This window comes from Puma concolor, chromosome C2 (genome assembly GCF_028749965.1).
Source record: "Puma concolor isolate L17-30 chromosome C2, mPumCon1.1.hap2, whole genome shotgun sequence".
Taxonomy (NCBI): Eukaryota; Metazoa; Chordata; class Mammalia; order Carnivora; family Felidae; genus Puma; species Puma concolor.
Window position 1 is genome coordinate 92,114,732 of NC_141675.1, and position 18,418 is coordinate 92,133,149.

General features: G+C 40.3%; 1 protein-coding gene across 3 annotated transcripts in view; it reads right to left on the bottom strand.

The window, feature by feature from the left end:
* The window catches only part of CD86 (CD86 molecule), a 68,914-nt gene that overhangs the window by 40,302 nt on the left and 10,194 nt on the right, over positions 1–18,418 (bottom strand). The window contains exon 1 of one of the 3 annotated variants that reach the window (XM_086675282.1): positions 2,765–2,994. The exons of 1 other annotated variant lie outside the window; for it this stretch is intronic. In XM_086675282.1, the coding sequence (XP_086531408.1) occupies positions 2,765–2,781 (17 nt within the window). In that variant the 5' untranslated portion in view covers positions 2,782–2,994. Of the gene's footprint in view, positions 1–2,764; positions 2,995–18,418 lie in introns of those variants that run through there. One more of the 3 variants, XM_025912886.2, reaches the window with a different exon arrangement.

The window sequence follows — 18,418 nt, forward strand, 5'->3', positions numbered from 1 at the left end:
AGAAAGAGAAGAGCATGAGTGACACCTTGATGAAAACGTGAACACTTCCTGGTGTCTGGTGGGCATAGATGATTGGCTATAGATGTGTGTCACCCATCTTGAGCTTTGCTAAGTTCCCATGCCAAACATGTCTCTTTCTAGCTCACGCTGGATCATATGTCTGACTTGGTCTCCAATCTCTTCTTGGAGCAAATCCTCCTGGACTCCCATTTGTGAAGATTTTTCATACCTAACACTGCCTTAATTTGATTAGGTGTCCTTTCCCATACTCATTTGGGAGCACAATGTTTCCACACAGATATGAGGGGAACAGCATCAAAGATGAATAGGTACAAAGAAAAAATATCTATGTAGATTCATATGGGGGAGAAGGCTGCTTTTATTCATTCCCTGATATTGTAGGTAATTAAAGTATTAAAATTAAGAGTCCATTCCCCTCACTCCCGGAAGAAGGAACGTACATAGCATGGTTAGCTTTCCAGTCTCCTTATAGCAAGTTTATGTACAAGACAGATGCCCCCAAATCAGATATTTTTGAGTCAAGGAGCATCTCTTTTCCAAATTATTAATGGTTTTGGAAACCATTTTTTCCTTTTTTGCCAAAAGGTGCCTGTGGGTAAGCATCATGCAAAGTTTTACAGGTGAGTCTGTGCACATCTGGTCAAGGGCTCTGCCTACCACAAATAAGAACCCAGAACTCACTAAAAGGCATTTATGCCAATCATGGCCCCTTAAGAGGGCCCCTTCCTGTTGTCTCAGAACCAGAACCATGGTCAAAGAGAGAAAGCCAATGTATCAAGGGCACAATTTGAGGGACGTCCCCTCTCCCCATTCTGTGTACCAGCCCTACCCTGGTGCTTGGAATTCCCAAATTACTCATTCCTTGGGTTTAGGCATTTTTGAAAGCCCCTATTAAAATGCAAATGCTAGCTAGAAGGGAGAAATATTTTGTTTTTAGCCATTAAGAGTTAAGTTCAAGTTAATGCAGCTAAATAGGAAATGGAACTCAGAAAGAAATCATACTCCTAAAAAGAGGGAGAATAGTGCATGGGAACTTTCCTACCCTGATGGGGAGATGGAAAGTGCCGAAGACATATTTTTCTTCTACATATATTCAAAATGGTGTGTATTTCCCAACCTCAGCCTGAGTATACTCTGATGTATGGTTTAGAAAGTAGTCTCTATATTAGGTTAGAGATGAGGATAAAGGTTCAATAAAGGATTGTGCACCTAGCCTATGGCCCTATCCTTCTGTACTGCCCCCCTAAACCACTCTTATTTGCCTGACCATGAAAGGTAAATTGTCAACCCTTGCCTCGACACTGGATAACCACTCAGGAACCTTCCTACTCCTTGCTTGTTTCAGACATGTTAGGTTCTTACTCTATTTCTTCACAGCTTCAGTCTCCTGGGAGAGGGACCCCCCCAAACTTATTTCTCACCTTTTTGAAACATGGTATTTGTTTCATGAACCTTGATTTTCTCCTGAAGAATCTGGCTTAGCTCACTTTTTTACCTTTTATGCTCTTTCTTCTCCCACCTTAGCTTCAACTCCATAAAATCCAATTCTCATTACCACCAGGAAGAGATATCTGATATCCAGGGCCATTAGAGCAACCAAAGTATCAAGCTCAAAGACAGTCATTAAACAGTGGGTACAATCACAAAAAGCCATTTCCTTCTCTTCAGAGCAGTGTTGCTATACAGTCATTTTAGTGTGACTATTAATACTATTTTCCCACTAAGCTAAAAGCTTCAAGAGTACAAGGACCATGACTTTTATGCTCTCTGTTAAAACCCAGGACACAGTTAATCACTCAGATACATTTAGAACATGCTAATGAACAGAGATTTATAAAAAGCTTCCATTATACACAGGATAGCTCATGTAAATAGTATCAATGGTACCTGCAACAGCAAACAGATGAAATAATATAGAACTGTGAGCTTGTGCACATAATTAGACTCATTTAAGTCCACAGCCTTAGTCCCAAGATTGAGGTTGCATGCCAGAGGAATAGATCATCTCCCTAGTTATTACAATTTGAGAGGAGTGGGAAGTTCCCTTGGCCAAAAATTATTTTCACCTGTCTCTCCTTAAATAACTATTAGTGGAGGCACTATTTTAAGCCTATTTGCAAATGCAAATATGTTCATGGTATACAGAACACGAGAAACCACTGCATGGGCTCTTTTTGGACCTAAGACTTTCTTTTCAAATGAGCTATTGGTCTCTGGTGCCAAGAGGAGCCAATATTGTGGGGGGCATTTAGATGGGAAGAAGAAATGGAGACAAAGAGACGGGAAGAGAAAAGCCAAATAAGAAAGCAGAGACCACTGCAGAAGCTGTGGGTTTTGCCCCAGTTCTCTGAACTTCTCACTGGCACAAGGGGCTCAGGCAGGGCCAGCATCCTTGGATACCTTCTCCTGCAGTGGAGATCCTTGGAGCCCCCAGCACCCTGAGGCCAAGGGCAGCTGTTGGTTGTTTGGTAAGTGGTGCCTTCTGTTTCCTGCCTGTCCTGTCTCTTAGCTCACGAAAGCAGACACAGGATCTGGATGGAAGAGACACATTTCTATAATGTCCTACCTCCAATGTAGCCAGTCTCAGAATCAAGCCTGATGGTCAAAAGTTTTATGCATGTATTCCACAACCCTTCTTACCCACTCCCTTGCCAGCCATCAGCCCAACCTCTGAACATCTGCCCCAGATGTAGCTTTATCAGACACCAAGCTCCCAAAGCATACAAGCTTCATAAGAACATACCTGTCACAAATGCCCATCCACTGCAGCTCCCAGAGACCAGATGTATAAGCTCAGTGACATTCCCGAGGAACACAGAAACAAGGTGTTAAGAATAAACGATGAGGAGCCTTTGTGAGCTCCCCATAACTTCCTAACGCTCTTTGTAGAGAAAGAAATAATGTCAGGGCTGAGACTAGAACTCAAATGCAGAAAGGGGAACTGACAAGAAAGAAATAGCACCACAGACAGGGGCTGGTTCCAGATAACTTCTGATGGCAGGTGGGCATTTCCACCGATGAAAATGACTACAAATGCACTGGCGGAGAGTGAGTGAATGTAAAGCCCTGAGGAAACTCCCCAAAGACAGTCCAGCCACAAACATGACAAAGACTAACAGAGATCCAGGAGTGTAGCATTTGAGTCCCATAGGTGAAGGTTCAGCTCAGTTTAACAAGTGTTTTATGCAGCAGCCATGTACCAGGTACTGTTTCCGGCTTGGCAGGGCTGCAGGAGGCAGTCTGCAACCACAGAGCCCAGAGACTGGGTATTTTTCTTCTCACCCCACCCCCCTACAAACCATTCATTTGAGTATATCTCCATGGATCCTGCTAGAAGCTAATTAACATACACAGCTTGTTTTTAAATTATCCTCATCTAATCCTAATTATCCTAATGTAGAAAATTTGGCCCCTATTCCTGGAAGTGGGTGGTACTCGAGTCTGGGGACAGGTCACCAGCAGAAGAGTGATAGGTGTGTGAATGCCAAGTGGATTTTTCCAAACCTAGTGCTTCGAGAGGGGCAGGCTTCACACATATAATCCTGATCCAAATGTATGGCTTCTTTTCCTGATCCAATCAGGCCCTGAAAAGCCCTCTGCTCAGTGGGGAGGGGGGCGGGCAGGCGTTTATGTGCCTCTGAGCCTGCAGCATTTGCATTCGGGAGAGAAACAGCTCCCTGTGAACCTGCCTCCTCTGATCTCTTGGTGGCTAGCTGGGCCCTGCAGGACTAGAGAAATTAAAAGTAGCAAAGGGAGAGCTGTTTGTTGTCTGGGTTGAGAAGAGCGCCCAAGCAAGGACATGTGGTGCAGGGGAAGTAGCATAGCACAGGTTTGGAACTGGTAGTCCAAGGTCAAACCCTGGCTTGACCACCGAGCCCTGGACAAGTTATTGAACATCTCCCCATTTTAGTCTTCTCATCCAGGAAATGTGACCAGCATCCTTGATGCACTGTTCTGAAAAACAAATGGGATCTTGCATGTACATCACCTGGCACAGAGCATGGTATGCAGCTATTTAGTCTTCGTTATTACTTTTCTGTCTTCCTGACAGACTTTACAGTTCTGACTTTGACCTTTGCGCAAAGTTGATCCTTAATCACTGGAAAGGTGATGACCATTCTTCCCAAAACAGGTCTGTAAACTCCTCACCTTCCATCCAGGGTCTCTCAAACCCAGAGGGCTCTTATGTGGGTCCTGGGCCCTGACTCATAGGGTCTTCACTTCCTCTCAGCGATTCTCTGTGCATACCTTGGAAACTTCATCCTTTACTCGGATAGGCACCACCTGGGGTTTTCCTCTGGATTTTACAATCATATATTTTTTTTTATTTGAAAGGGTCCATTTAGTTTCCTTATTGTAACACATGAAATTACCCATGTATCAGAGCACAGGAGAATTAATTTACATACCACTCCGTTTTCAAGTTTCCTTCTCTTCCTTATACTTACTCAGCAGTCAAAATATCAGATAGGCTAAATTGGGAAGTCTTGCTATCAAAATATTTAGAATAGTATCTCCCAAACTTCAGTCATTCTAGCTACTAGTACCACTTCATATCCATGTAAAAATCTGTATTATTTTTTATGCATTCATTTTAATCTTGACTTATTTTAAAAGGAATCTTTATATAAATACTAAAAATTTTAAAGAGCAGTATTATTTACCAAAAATAAAGGGTGAGTTCAAACTCTGTGTTTGTTCAAACCTGTTGTTCAAACTCTGGCCCACTAGTTAATACCTGTGTGTTCTTGAGGAAGTCACTTAATTTCTGAGCCTTAGTTTCCTCACAGAGGTAATATTAAATGTCTCATAAGCTTGTTGTGAGGATTAAATAGGAAGACATGTATATGGTGCCTCACACAGATCCTGGCATACGGTAGGTTATTTAAAAAAAAAGTTTTATTGTTTTCTCTTTTCCATATCCCTTCTCTCATCTCCTTATTTCAGGTCCTGATTAGAGTAGTATCCAATGCACAGTAACAGAAGTAATGGAAGATAAGTAGTGAGGCAGGCAGCAGAAATAAAGGACAATTCGGTGTCACGGAATTCTTTAATTCTATGAACTAATTAGCATTGCAAGGTTGTTTCAGGGACCTCAAAAGTCATTTTAGTCTCTCACTGAAGCAAGGACTCCCCTCAGTGTTATCTGTAATAGATGGATGTCCAGTCTTTGCTTTCTTACTTATGTTGGAAAACTCACTACCTGATATGACAGCTATGAGAGAAAGGTCTTCTTTATAATAATCCCAAATCTCCCACCACTCACTCCCCAGTCCCATAAGTGTCCCTGTCCTGTTTTCTAAAACTGCCAGGATATGTATTTTTACCCCTTCACATGGAACCCTCCAAACAATTGAAAACAGATATATCATAAGTTTCCTCAGTAGTCTTTTCTCTCAGCTACATATTATCAGTGTCCTCAACTGTTCCTCATATAATGTGGTCTCTAGAACCCTAACCAGCTTGGTGGTTCTCCCACTGGCACCTGTCTCCCTGAATGTGTCAACATACCTCTTTGCAGAAAGGGCTTACAGAATGAAATGGATAGTGACAAGATCACTTTCACTAATGAGTCAGAGATCAAATTAGCCTGTACACAGTTGTAGTGGAGTGGCTGACCATGTTTTTTTTTTTCAAATGTCATGTCATATCACCACCTCTTGGCCCCATCTTATTTGTACGTCAGTGTTCAGCCAATCAAAATTACTCTGAATCCTCTTTATGTCTTTCATTGTACTAGTCATCCTTCCAATCCTGTGCCACTCAAAAATCTGATAAGGAGGCCTACCCAAGAGTCATCAGAGCCAAGCATGCACGGGGTTCAGCAGTGATGGTGGTCAACAGTATTAAATGCTGAGATGAGGTTAAACAAAATGAAGAAAATCAGTTCCTTGTGTTTAGTGAAGAGGAAGTTACCAGTAACCTCAGAAAGTTGCTTTCTGTGTGGGGCTGCTTCCTCCATGCCTCACTCCCAGATGTTCTCATGTCTGAGGAGGCCAAGGCTACAAGAAAAAGCAGCAGGAGGGGAGTGGCTATAGATGGTAGCTGGGTTGGGGGAAGAGATATTCCCCTGGGACCACATGGTTAGGATTTACTCTGAGGGTGGAAGGGCAAAGCTAGAAACTTGTGGGCATTTGGAAAGATCCAAACACTTAGCTGAATTTTCCAATTCCAGCTATATATTTGTTTGCTATACATAAACGGCTTCCCATGGCCACCAGTCAAGAAGCACTCTAAAAATATTCTAGGTGGTGGTGGTTCTAATATAGGACAAAATAATTTCCACAAATAATTATAGAGGCATTACTTATCGAAATGTTAATTAGCATTTGTTTTCTGAGATTTCTTGACACATAGATTTTTGCAGGGGAGAAAGCAGAAGTGACTTAAAGTCAAAGGCACTTTTGGACTTTTGTGAAAGCTCATGGAAGAGATAATATAGATGTCCTAAAAGGGAAGAGAAAAGAGAGTGCTTTTGAGATGCAAGAGGAAGGAAGGGCAGAGTTGTTTGGGTCCTGTGAGCAGAGGGATCAAACAAAGCACTCCCTCTCAGTGCTCCCAAGGGGATAACAGCTTTGGGAGTGATGGCTCATGCCTACAGAGGCAGTGCACTTGGTTCATGGGCCTCAGGAGATAACCTCATTTCCCACTGTGGCATAGGGGTGGAGAGCTGCCAGACTTCACGGACCACCGTGGTTTAGACAGTGAGGTTGCCAATAGCAACCAAAACGGTCTTGGGATTTGAGGCCCTTCCTCCTTCTAGGCACTAGGTAAGCTTCCTGAATTATGACTGGGCTGTAAGAAGGAAAGGGCATCCCTGTATGATCAAGATGGAATCCCCTATCCAACTGGTAGAATAGGTTTCACAGGTGAGATTAGGTTGAATTAAAGGAAACATGGGAAGTGGCCATCTCTTACATACTTGGATTCATGGACAGAAATTCATACCCTATTCATAGTTCCTAAGTTATTTTTAATTTAGAAGTGACGCAGCACAGGGTGGTCCTGTTCTTATTCCCAGCCCTGCTGCACAACCTCTCAGAGTGCAGGAAGCCACAACCACTGTCCCCAGAACCTGACTTTTCCCTTTTAATGAAACTCTTCTGGGTCCACAAACAGGGTTCTCTGATACTGCTTGAGGGAGAACATAAAACATTTGCTATGAATTTTTTATTTTACTGCTGTTATAAAATTGTATTTCAATGTACCCTTCATCCTTAAAACATAAACACACTAACTGCTGAGAGGATGAAAAGAGAAGCCACAGACTGTAAGAAAATATTTGCAAAACACATGACTGATAAAGGACTGATATCCAAAACGTACAAAGAACCCTTAAAACTCAAGAAAACAAACAATTCAGTCTAAAAATGGGCAAAAGATCTGATCATACACCATACCAAAGAAGATACACAGATGGTACAGATATACATATTAAAAGATGCTCAGTATCATATGTCATTAGGGAATTGCTAATCAAAACCATAATGAGCTACTACTAAATACCTATTAGAATGGCTAAAAAAAACCCGAAAAAACAAAAAAACAAAACTGACAATACCAAATGCTGACAGGGATGTGGAACAATGGCAACTCTCATTCATTGCTGGTGGGAATGGAAAATGATGTAGGGACTCTGGAACTCATTTTGGCAGGTTGTTATAGCACTTAACATAAGCCTACCAGGTGAACCATCAATAATGCTCCTAGGTATTTACCCAAATGAGTTTAAAACTTATGTCCACACAAAAACCTGTGCATGCATATTTATACCACCTTTATTCATAATTGCTCCAAAGTAGAAGCAACTGAGATGGCCTTCAATAAGTGAATAGATAGACAAACTGTGGTATGTCCATACAATGGAATATTATTCAGTAATAAATAAAAATGAGCTATCAACCCATGAAAAGACATGGACAAACTTTAAATGCATGTTGCTTAATGAAAGAAGCCAACCTCAAAAGGCTACATACTGTATGTTTCCAACTAGAAAACATTCTGCAAAACGCAAAATCATTGAGACAGTAAAAAGATCAGTGGTTGCCAGAGGATGTGAAGAGGGATGAATAGAGGAGCACAAGGGATTTTTAGGGCAGTGAAACTTTCTGCATGATACTGTAATTAATGGTGTATATATGTTATAAATTTGTCAAAACCCACAGAACTGTAGAACCTAAAGAGGGGACTTTAATGTAAAGTGTGAATTTTAATTAACAATATTGATTCCTTAACAAATATACCACACCAATGCAAGATCATAATAACAGAGGAAACTATGTGCAGGGGAGAGGGTATATGGGAATTCTCTGTATGGTCTGCTCAATTTTTCTATAAATTTAAAACTGTCACAAAAATAAAGTCTAGGGGCGCCTGGGTGGCTCAGTCGGTTAAGCGGCCGACTTCGGCTCAGGTCATAATCTCTCGGTCCGTGAGTTCAAGCCCCGCGTCAGGCTCTGTACTGACAGCTCAGAGCCTGGAGCCTGTTTCAGATTCTGTGTCTCCCTCTCTCTGACCCTCCCCCATTCATGCTCAGTCTCTCTCTGTCTCAAAAATAAATAAACGTTAAAAAAATAAAATAAAAAATAAATTAAAAAAATAAAGTCTATTAATTAAAAACATACACACACACACATACACACACACTACGTAAGCACTGATTCCTGGTAAAGCAACTAAGTTAATAACATGACATTTTAGAGGGCTTCTACCCCGTGGGTAAAAAAATTAGCATCAATTTCACGGTCCAGAGGTTCGCTTCTCCATGTTGCACACTTGTAATCAAATGCCATACATAAGACATTGCTGCGAAACATCTCTAGTTTTGTATTTCTGCCCTCTATTTTGACATTTTTTGCATCTTTCTGGTGCAGAATCATAAATTTTCATGTCAGTTCCTTGCGTACATTAAAAAGTCCCATTGTTTTCTAAGGGCCAGATCAATAAAAAAATAGCTTTCAGTTCCATGTTTCTGGAGGAACATTCTTAGAAATGTAGTAAGCTTCTTTTTTTCTTTGAGGCGGAGATACAATGTTGACCTACGCTTAAAAGCAATTTTATATAGTTAAGCATTGGAGGTTGAGTCTTTTTCTTTCAGCCAAACTTTTACAGCCTCCATATTTACATCCTAGAAGAGGGTCACCAAGGTTGGGGGAGATCCTCACTCTTACAACCTCTAGCGCAGTCTCCTCTCTAGTCCTGAGTTGGTTTGTTTGGTCTCCTTGGCTGCCCTGGGGTATCTTATTTTATTCACTTTCTCGTGATGCAAATTCACACCCATCATTCATGCATGTTAAGAAAGAGGGAACGTGTATTGTTTCTTAATTTATATTCGATCAACTTCTGAACACAGAAACTAGGACTCAGTGACACACTTTTGCCTAGATGTCCTCTAAGGAGAAGTCAGAAAGGCAAAGGACACTAACAGTTATTTACAAGATCCTACTTAAGATCCTTGTCTGCATTTTCTCTCAAAACCAAATGGTGGCTTAATAAAACATACCTAAACTTCAGCAACAAAATTTATGTGGGTTGAAAATTACATTTGCATGTTGTAAAAGGTAGGGTAAGGAAAAATTGTCAAAAGGCTAAGTATCAGGATGTGCACATTTTAGAAAAACAAGTAATGTTGTACCTGGGATGACTGTGGCATTTACATGATCTGTTACTTTAGCTGTATGGGCAAGTGAAGATTAAGAATGTGGCTCTGTGTAGCTCAGGCTAAGGACAGCAACCCCAGCTAGTACGGAGCCAGCCATCCCAAACCCAGGGTCTGAGAGTGGTCAGTGGTCTGGTGGAGACATGGCAGAGTGGGGTGGAGGTGTGCTGTGGCACAGTCAGAATTGGGAGTTTCTGGGAAGTGTGATATCTACAGTGTGGTGAGTGGAGATACTTCATTGTTTGCCCCTGTGAAATAAGGTCCTGGGGGACACTGGGGGACAGGCCCTAAGGAGCAATGGGGAACTGGGGCCACAGATCAGGAAATAAGGCCAAGCCAGAGAAGGACTATAGCCTGGGGAACTGAGGAACTCACCATTTGCCCCCTTGGACACTAGAGATCAGGATTATAGCAGCAAGACCACATCTGGAGCCCCCCTCCCACCAGCTATGTGTACAGACACTTCATAAAAGGGACTGGGCAGAGCTTCAGGAGTGGTTCCAGGATGCCCATGGAAACTAGTAATACTATAGACTCTAGTGACACACAAAAGCACATATTTTTATTCTTTACCTTTGTTTCCACCCATCTTTGTATCTTAACATTATTTCCCACTTTCTAATAATACTTTAAAATCCACTGATGTAATTGCACCATTTGCAATTTCTACTTTTTAATTTGCCTTCATTCATTCAACAAATACTTATCCAGCCCTAACTAAGTATGGGACTTGGGCTGGTCCTGGGATACAAGGAAAAGCAGAGGGTCCCTGCTCTGCAAGAGCCTGAAGGTGAGTGCAGGAGACCTATACCAAACTGGTAATATTAAGGGGCCTGCCAACAAGTGATTTTCAACAAAAACAGCTTCAGTTACTAATGATTAAATAACATCTGAAGAGCATGTGGTAGATATTAACTAGGTTGTATAGGTCACAATTAAGAAAAATTTCCCCAGGCCCTCTGACTCAGGAATAGACTTCTCTAAGAAATATTGGTTCTCCTTCGGTTCATATTTTAAATGGTCACTGTGTCTGCATGACTGTCAGTCACAGATGGTACAGCAGAGAACTCACTCTGAGAGAAGGGTAGATGAAAGTGATACTTAACTTCTAATTTAATAATTCTATATTCTAGCTATTTAGTAATGTTTACAATACAAGAATCTCAATTAGAGAATCTCAGGACTTCTGAGAGTTTATACAAAAGATGGCCTGTTAGTTAACAAATAACAAAACCACGTAAAATCTTTCCAAGATGAATGAAATACATACAGCAGCAAGTTTAAAAATTGATGCCAATAAACTACCAACATCAGTGATGGCACTTTTCAGAATTCAACAAAGTAAATATATGATTCCAAACATATTATTTCGATCTTTAGTGTTACTTGGGAACATTAAACCCAAATTCACAAGATTGTGATCTCTGAATTTAAAGTGGCCCATTTGCTTAAAGATATGCCCTTACGCATTCTGAGAAACTGTCATCTCTTTCACAAAGCATCTGACATTTGCCATTTCCTTTAAACCTTAGTTAGAAGAAATAAAATGAGGTAATATTCTAAGTATAAAAGTTGCTTAAAGAGTAAAGTCCTTATGCTTTTTCCTATTTGTGCAGAGGAGGGAATATAATACATAACAAAACTAACACATTTTAATAAATGGCAGCATATTTCAATTTTACGGAAGCATAATCTGAGAAAGCACCTTTTTATGCAAAATATTTATATAAGAACATAAATAAAATGTGCTCTACAAAGTAAAATAAAATAGATTGGGGCATATAGAACACAGCCAATATGACTAAGCTTGTTAAACAAAAAACAAAAAACCAAAACCACTGGATTTTTTAAAGCTTCCATTTCACAATAGGGTCGAAGGAGGGGGCATTGCACACACAATGCCTGTGGCATCTTTGTAACCAAAAGCAACGAACATAAGACTTCTGGGAACCCTTAAAATACGTATTTATCAACCTGGATTTGCAATTTTCAAGTTGGTGGTACAAAACCACCAGGTGTAATTTTGTAGCTCCCTTCACATGCCTTTATCTGGAAGATTCTAAAGGTCCACCACCACTTAGACATGTTGCCACTTACAAGAAATTTTCCATATCTATTCATCAGTGATGGACATTTGGGCTCTGTCCATAATTTGGCTATTGTTAATAGCACTGCTCTAAACATTGGGGTACATATGCTCCTATGAATCAGCACTCCTAAATCCTTTGGATGAATTCCTACTAGTGCTATTGCTGGGTCATAGGGTAATTCTATTTTTAATTTTTTGAGGAAACTCCACACTGTTATCCAGAGTGGCTGCACCAGTTTGCATTCCCACCAACAGTGCAAGAGGGTTCCTGTTTTCCACATCCTCGCCAGTATCTGTTGTTGCGTGAGTTGTTAATTTTAGCCACTCTGACTGGTGTGAGGTGGTATCTCAATGGTTTTGATTTGTATTTCCCTGATGATGAGCGATACTGAGCATCTTTTCATGTGTCTGTTGGCCATCTGGATGTCTGCTTTGGAAAAGTGTCTATTCATGTCTTCTGCCCTTTTCTTCACTGGATTATTTGTTTTTGATACAATGGAATACTACTTGGCAATGAGAAAGAATGAAATTTGCCATTTACAACAACGTGGATGGAACTGGAGGGTATTATGCTAAATGAAATGTCAGGCAGAGAAAGATAGAGGTCATATGTTTTCACTCATATGTGGAGTTTGAGAATCTTAACAGAACATCAGGGGGGAAGGGAAGGGGAAAAATAGTTTCAAACAGAGAGGGAGGCAAACCATAAGGGACTCTTAAATGCAGAGAACAAACTGAGGGTTGATGGGGGTGGGCAGGGGAGAGAGGACAATGGGTGATGGGCATTGAGGAGGGCACTTGTTGGGATGAGCACTGGGTGTTGTATGTAAGTGATGAATTATGGGAATCTACTCCTGAAGCCAAGAGCACGCTGTATACACTGTATGTTAGCTAACTTAACAATAAATTATATTTAAAAAATAAATAAATAAAAAGTAAAAATTAAATAAAAACTAAACATACCATTTGGCAAATGACATTAAACCTTTTACTAATAAATTCAGATTCCTTTGATATTTCTTGAATAATTCTAAATACTGAAGATAAATACTAAGTGCTAATTAATTTCTAAATCTATAAAATAAACTAGCACCCTGCATTTTAAGAACAACAACAACAAAATTTCCAGTAAAATAAGATGCCGCTCCTCCTACTCTTCCGCCATGTGAGTAAAGGATGGTCTCTTTTGAAAAGTGCCTTAAATAGCTTTCCTCAAATCTGGTTTAATATCAGAAATGATGTCAACTAAGCCTTGTACTTGTTGGCTACGGTTTTAATGTGAGGAGTTGGAATTCTTAAGAAGGACAGCATTTGAGGGGCGCCTGGGTGGCACAGTCGGTTAAGCGTCCGACTTCAGCCAGGTCACGATCTCGCGGTCCGTGAGTTCAAGCCCCGCGTCAGGCTCTGGGCTGATGGCTCGGAGCCTGGAGCCTGTTTCCGATTCTGTGTCTCCCTCTCTCTCTGCCCCTCCCCCGTTCATGCTCTGTCTCTCTCTGTCCCAAAAATAAATAAAAAATGTTGAAAAAAAAATTTTTTTTTTTTTAAAAAAAGGACAGCATTTGTAAACCAATTTGATCTTTGCAATTCAAGGATTGGAGACAAAATATTGTATTTGTCATCATACTTGAGTTGCGTTTTCACTATGCATGGCCTATTTGCATACAAACAAAAGAGATTATTTTTAAAAGAGGTTTTCTGTGTTTTTGTTTTGGTCCTTTGGTAAGTAAGGGACCAAGCCATTTTCATACCATGGACTTCACACATTATGTTTATGTCATTCTTCACTTCCTCTTCCTTACCACCCACTTCCATTTCATTGGTGGCCAGTTTTGGGGTCTCTGTCACCTCCTGTCCAGACTACTGCAACAATCTCCTGGCTGGATCCCTTACACTATCCTTTACCCTATCATTATTTTTCACCAAAAGCATTCTGACTATGAAACTTCCTCGCTTTGAAGACTTGCTCCCTTTTCCTCATGGACTAGTGGTCATACTTCTTAGCAAGACACACAAAGGCCTTCACAGCCTGAACCCAACTTTTCTCTTCTGCTTCTATCAGTCAACCCACATAACTTACCTTCTAGTCACACCAGAACTGTTCACTGACCCTTGACCCTCCTAGACCTTTCAGGACTTTTTGCCATCTTTGTCTTTGCCCAAGCTATTCCTTCTGCCTGGAATGCCTTTCCTGCCTTTTCTGTATGCAGAACTCCATCCACTGTTCCTTTGAGATCCAGGTCACTCTGTACTTCACAGCTGGAACCTTCCGCGCCATCCTTCCCTCCTTTTCCACTATATCTACATCTTTCTCGCTCCCAAATCACATCATTTATTCTTTCATTATAACAGTTTCCTCCTTGTGTTAAAATTTCCCTGCTTATATAGATGTCCTATCCTGACTTCCACAAGAGCAGGGAACATGTTTAGTTCCCTTTGCATTCCTGATACTTAGTGCAGTAACAGGTCCAACAAACATCATTAAAGTTAATATCTGTTAACTGATGACTTATAAGCTAGGTATTCTGCCAGGTACTTCAAGTGTATTGCTTCATTTAATCTCCACAATAAATGTAGGAATTTTACAGATGAGGAAACTGAGTTTCAAAGAAGTTAGGCCACTTGCCTAGGGACACACAGCTGGTGACCTCAAGTTTTAGCAGGATATAGAATTGAATCTGTTTCAATTTCTAGCTGATTTTGCTATATGACTATCATTAGAATGTCAGATAGATGTCAGCGTACTTTTTTGGTGTGGTTTGGCTCTTTTTAAGTCTCTCCACTCTACCTTTTACTAATTATGCAACCTTGAGTAAATTACTAAACCTCTCCAAACCTCAATTTCCTCATTTTTTTTTTCGGTGGGGGAAAATAATACCTAATTTACATGGTCATTATAAAGATTCAGGGACTACACCTATGTGAGGTTCCTAGCCCCATCCCTGCTCATCACAGCAATCACTTCTTCCTTCCTGCTGTCAGCCATGCACTTTATATTCCTCCATTCACTCACTTAATCCTTACTCTCTGAAAATTGGAAACTATGAAACCTTCTAACAGATGAATAAACAGGCTTAGAGAAATAAGTAACCTGCCCCAAATTCGTTTAATCCAAGTAAATGTTTTTCCTAAAGTCCCCCAGAACTGAATGGGACCCTTAGATCGATACCTAAGTGTGTGTAAAGGGATCACTCTGCCTGTATGTGTGAAAACACAACTAGAGACATTAAAGAAACTGAGTTTGGGTTTGCTTTCCCTTTTTTTTTTTTTAACTTTTTTTTTCCTGGTGACCATGAACACTTAACAAGTCAGAGAATCCTCTTGAAAATTGAATCTTGGGTGAGCCACTGCATAGGCGTATTAACTTTTATACTCCCTGCTGTCTCAATTCTCCATGTCCCTCAAATTCCCACCTTTGTCACTGAGCCTTCAATCAAGTTCCCCCTTTTCTACCAATCTACTTCCTTCTAACCTGCAAGCAAAGATCCTGGGACCACTTTCCAGCCCAGTCAGAAGGGAAGATGTAAATGGCTTCTGCCTTAAAATTTGGTGCCCTGGGGGAAGTATCTTGCTGGGTCTATATTTTCAAACATCCCTAGCTTTTGTAACTCCTGACTCAAGTGCGTACATGGTCCTGGCAGTTAATGTAAATAAATGAGCAAAGTAGGCTATGTAGGAAAAGGAGAGCTTTTACCCCCTTAGAAGTTGAGCAGCCTCTTCCAGATTCACCTGCTGTTACCATATGGGAATGAGGGTCCATTGTTACTGGTTATTCTGATTTCCCAGAGGAGGTGGAAATCCAAATTTATGTGAATTCTCCAGATTTTTAAAGTACTGGCAACTAGTTATAGTTATTTTTTTTTTAACTTTTAAAAATTACTGTCTATGGGGCGCCTGGGTGGCGCAGTCGGTTAAGCGTCCGACTTCAGCCAGGTCACGATCTCGCGGTCCGTGAGTTCGAGCCCCGCGTCGGGCTCTGGGCTGATGGCTCGGAGCCTGGAGCCTGTTTCTGATTCTGTGTCTCCCTCTCTCTCTGCCCCTCCCCCGTTCATGCTCTGTCTCTCTCTGTCCCAAAAATAAATAAACATTGAAAAAAAAAATTAAAAAAAAAATTACTGTCTATCTATATGCTATTTTTGGTCTACCAATCTTTAGTTTTCAATCTCTGTCCCAGACCACTTGCTCCCTAGTTCTTACCTTTATTACTTGGCTGCCAGAGCTTGTTTTGGGCCCTGATACAACACAGCTCTCTCCAAGCACAAATATTTCTACCCACAAATCTGTCTTGGTCTGCCATAATATATGCTCCCATAATGCTGTTCAGAGCTTTGGTCTAGAATTAGATTGGTGGCTGGACTCCTTGCTCTGTATCAGCTATGCGACCTGGACAAGTTATTTAACATCTCTAAGATTTAGTTTTCAGTTGTGGAAAATAGGGGATAATAATAGTACCTACCTCCAGGAATTGTAAGGATTAAGTGAAATAATATATGATAGAATGTGCCATAATGCCTGCCATGTGATAAGAAATGCTAGCTATAATGTAACCTTCTCCCTTCATAGCTGCAAAATAGGATCTCTATGTGATTCATCTTCATTTTCTCAACATTAAATAAAACTTTACTGAATGAGTTAATAAACAAATTTTCTCAGCCCCCTCTTTTCTAGCCCTGATTCACTATAGCCTGGAATTTAATATATTCTTAAACCTTTCTATCCATAGTGTTCTCACACTCCTCTGAACCTCTGTTGCACTAGAGAACAGAGGTCAAAATTGGAGGCCTGAGCCAAGCAAGCCCCTCCAGACATTGAGGCATTACATAAAAATCAGGAGATATCACATATAAGTCTACCTCCCTAACTTCTCTCCAAAAAATGAGATTAGGTTGTACTGGACCACATTCCAGCACACAAGACAACAGAGTGGGGACCAGCAGCATTGCTCAAGATGGGGCTCATCTGTGGGGCACCTGGGTGGCTTAGTCGGTTAAGTGTCAGACTTCAGTTCAGGTCATGATCTCATGGTTTGGGAGTTCGAGCCCTGCATTGGGCTCTGTGCTAACAGCTCAGAGCCTGGAGCCTGCTTCGGATTCTGTGTCTCTGTCTCTCTCTGCCCCACCTCTCTCTCTTTCTCTCTCAAAAATAAACATTAAAAATTTTTAAAACAAACAAACAAACAAACAAACAAAAAGATGGGGTTCATCTGCTGTGTAACGAAGCTTCCACCATTCAGGCATCATGAGGGTATAATAAACTACATGCCTGCATCACATTCTATTATCTGAGGATCTCTGTAGGCATTCTGTGTTTACTCTTCCCGACTCAGAGACTGTACCTCACTACTAGGTTGCTTTTTATCTTGATTTTATCCTGCTTAGCAGAGCAATATAAATTCACTGAAGATTTAGCAATTTCAAAGAAAAAAAAACCCTATTCCTATGATCCTGTCAATCTAGAGGTAACCACTATGACTGTTTTGACATACTTGCTATGTTGTTTCCATGCGTTATTTTCTTTATAATTCCATAGCCTTATGTTTTCTCTGTCATTAAAAAGTCATCAACACACACACACACACACACACACACACACACACACACACACGTTATCAACAACTTCATCTTTAATTTACTTAACCATTCACCTACTATGAAAAATTCAGGTTGATTCTTATTTTTCATTATATTAAATAATGCAACAATAAACATTTGTGTGCACAAATCTTTTTCATGTCTCATACTATTTATCTATATCCTTAAAAGTGAAATTATTGCAGAAGAGGAATAAGCATTTTCACAATAAGCAAAAGTGGTAGTTTATATATCTTCTAGAATTAGAAGTGCAAATTTGAATATGTTACCCATGATGACTAATAGGCAAACAAGTCTTTATAAATTAAGAGCAGACATTACCAAATGTACCATATTGGAAATCCAGAAGGCTAAAAAGGGGGCTTCATAGCTTCATGAAGGTACATATAATTACCAATTATAGGACAGGACTTTATTTTAATGTTTTTGGCATCCTATCTTACATAAAATATATTTTAAGTGGCTTTGTTGTTTGGCTTTCACCTTATTCACTTGCATTGAGCCTGCCCTTCTCGTATCTATAATTACAGGTTTACTATAGTGACTTCTGGGTTTTAGGTAAGAATCCACTTGCTATGGGGCGCCTGGGTGGCTCAGAGTTAAGCGTCCAACTTCTTGGTTTCAGCCCAGGTCATGATCTCACAGTTTGTGAGTTTGAGCCCCATGTCAGGCTCTGTGCTGGCAGTGAGGAGCCTGCTTGGAATTCTCTCTCTCTTAAAATAAATGAACAAACTTAAAAAAAAAAACCCATTTGCTAGAACTAAATAAGAAAAGGCAGAGCTAAAGAAATTGAAGACAATTTAAAATATAGAAAATAATAGATTTTAAAGAAAAAATATGAAGACTAAAACATGTTATTTCCATGAGACTTCATATCCACTATAAATTCCTATAAGTCTCATGGCATTAAAAAGCACTCATAACCACATTTTTTAGATGAGGGCACTGAAGTTCAGACAAGTAGATAGCTTCCCCAAGGTGACATGGCTGGTAAACAGAAAACTACTTATTAACTACTTATTATTTGACACCAGCCAGACTGACTCCAAACTCTGGCACTTA